The sequence below is a fragment of the Jaculus jaculus genome, chromosome 13, assembly GCF_020740685.1.
Source record: "Jaculus jaculus isolate mJacJac1 chromosome 13, mJacJac1.mat.Y.cur, whole genome shotgun sequence".
Classification (NCBI taxonomy): domain Eukaryota; kingdom Metazoa; phylum Chordata; class Mammalia; order Rodentia; family Dipodidae; genus Jaculus; species Jaculus jaculus.
Genome location: NC_059114.1, coordinates 3,012,244 through 3,013,826, shown reverse-complemented (window position 1 = coordinate 3,013,826; position 1,583 = coordinate 3,012,244). Strand labels below are relative to the sequence as shown.

Sequence of the window (1,583 nt, the reverse complement as noted above, 5' to 3'; positions counted from 1 at the left end):
CTGGAGAAGTTACCCTTTCATTAGCTCAACAATCATGTGATGGCTGCATATGGGGCAGGGACTGGTGCGATGCTTCAAGTCAGGTGACATTGCACGTTAGATGTGAAGAGGGAAAGGAAGGAGGCAAGTGGAGCTGACTCTCTGGACCACTAGTGATGCCATGTATGTAGCCTTTGTATGGGAAGCAAATGGGCCAATGAATTTCAGATGTGAGGAATGTGAAGACAAGAAGGCTGTTCTGGAAAGACAGGTAGATTCATATGCAGAGGACATGAGTCCAGACGTGTCCGATCCACGTGAGAGGTGACAGTGGAAGCTAGACTAGAACAAGAAGAAAACCAAAGACGATGATCAGGTGCCTTGTCTGAAAGAATTGTATACAATGATGTAGTTAATAATCCATTCTTCTCATTAGAATAAAGAGAATCTTTCTTGTTTCCCACGTTTTCTCTTCCTTTTTGCAGGAAGCCAGATGATTTGGAGTGACTTCATCCGGACATTAATCTTCATTTCTCTAACTGGATGTGGAATTATAGCGAATATCCTAATACTTATGAGACATGTATATACTCTTATCATGGGAATTGAGAAAAAGCCCATAACCCTTATCCTCAGTCACTTGGCTTTTTCAAATATAGTCATGATTTATAGCACAGGCATCACACAAGTATCTGCAGTGTTTTATTTGGGGAACTTCCTAGGTGATGTTGGTTGTAAAATTGTTATTTTCCTGGGAAGGATGGCTCGAGGCCTTTCCATCTGCACCACCTGTCTCCTCAGCATGGTCCAGGCTGTCACCATCAACCCCAGGATGACCCTGTGGAGAAAACTCAAACCACAGACTGCAGGGCAGGTTCTTTCCTATCTCCTCCTCTTTTGGATCTTTAATTCTCTGATAAGCTCCAACCTGCTACATTATATCACAGCAGTCAGTAAAATGAACAGATCTGGAGTTGGCATGTATGATGTGTATTGCTATATGCTACCAAGTAGGCAAGTAGTGAAGTGGTCTTTCATCTCCCTCATGACTCTCCGTGATGTCGTCTTCCAGAGTCTCATGGGCTGGAGCAGTGCGTCCATGGCTGTCCATCTGTACAAACATCACAAGCTTGTCTCCTACCTCCATACCTCCAAGAGTATAAACAATTCCAGCCCAGAAATCAGAGCAACACTGAGCACTCTCATTCTCATGACCTGTTTCCTTTTCTTTTTTTGGGTAGATTTCATTTTCTCCTTCTACACAGGATACACAGTGACTCAAGATTCCACCACCTTTATGATTAAAAATATTCTAGACCCCGGTTATGCTGTTCTCAGCCCCTTTGTCCTGATCACCAGAGATGTCCACATTGCTAAATACTGGTGTGCTCACTAAATACTGAAATTACATTCTGCACATATTCCTCCTTGGAAGGAAGAACTGTTTTGCTCTTCTAGATAACAGGATCCTATTTTAGTCAATAGGCTGAAGTTATGGCATTTTTGTACAGGGGGTTCTGAATAGCTATTTGCACCAATTTGATGTCTTGTATGTCCTGTGTGTATGACTGGGCAGTTTTGGACCCCCAGCTTCCCTGCAACAA

At 43.0% G+C, this 1,583-nt stretch overlaps 1 protein-coding gene across 1 annotated transcript; it reads left to right on the top strand.

The window, feature by feature from the left end:
* Positions 1-472: 472 nt before the first annotated feature.
* Positions 473-1,375, top strand: LOC101608959 (putative vomeronasal receptor-like protein 4). The gene has a single exon (XM_004670879.1). It carries the CDS (start codon positions 473-475, stop codon positions 1,373-1,375), a length of 903 nt encoding a protein of 300 aa, XP_004670936.1.
* The last annotated feature ends 208 nt before the right edge of the window (positions 1,376-1,583 follow it).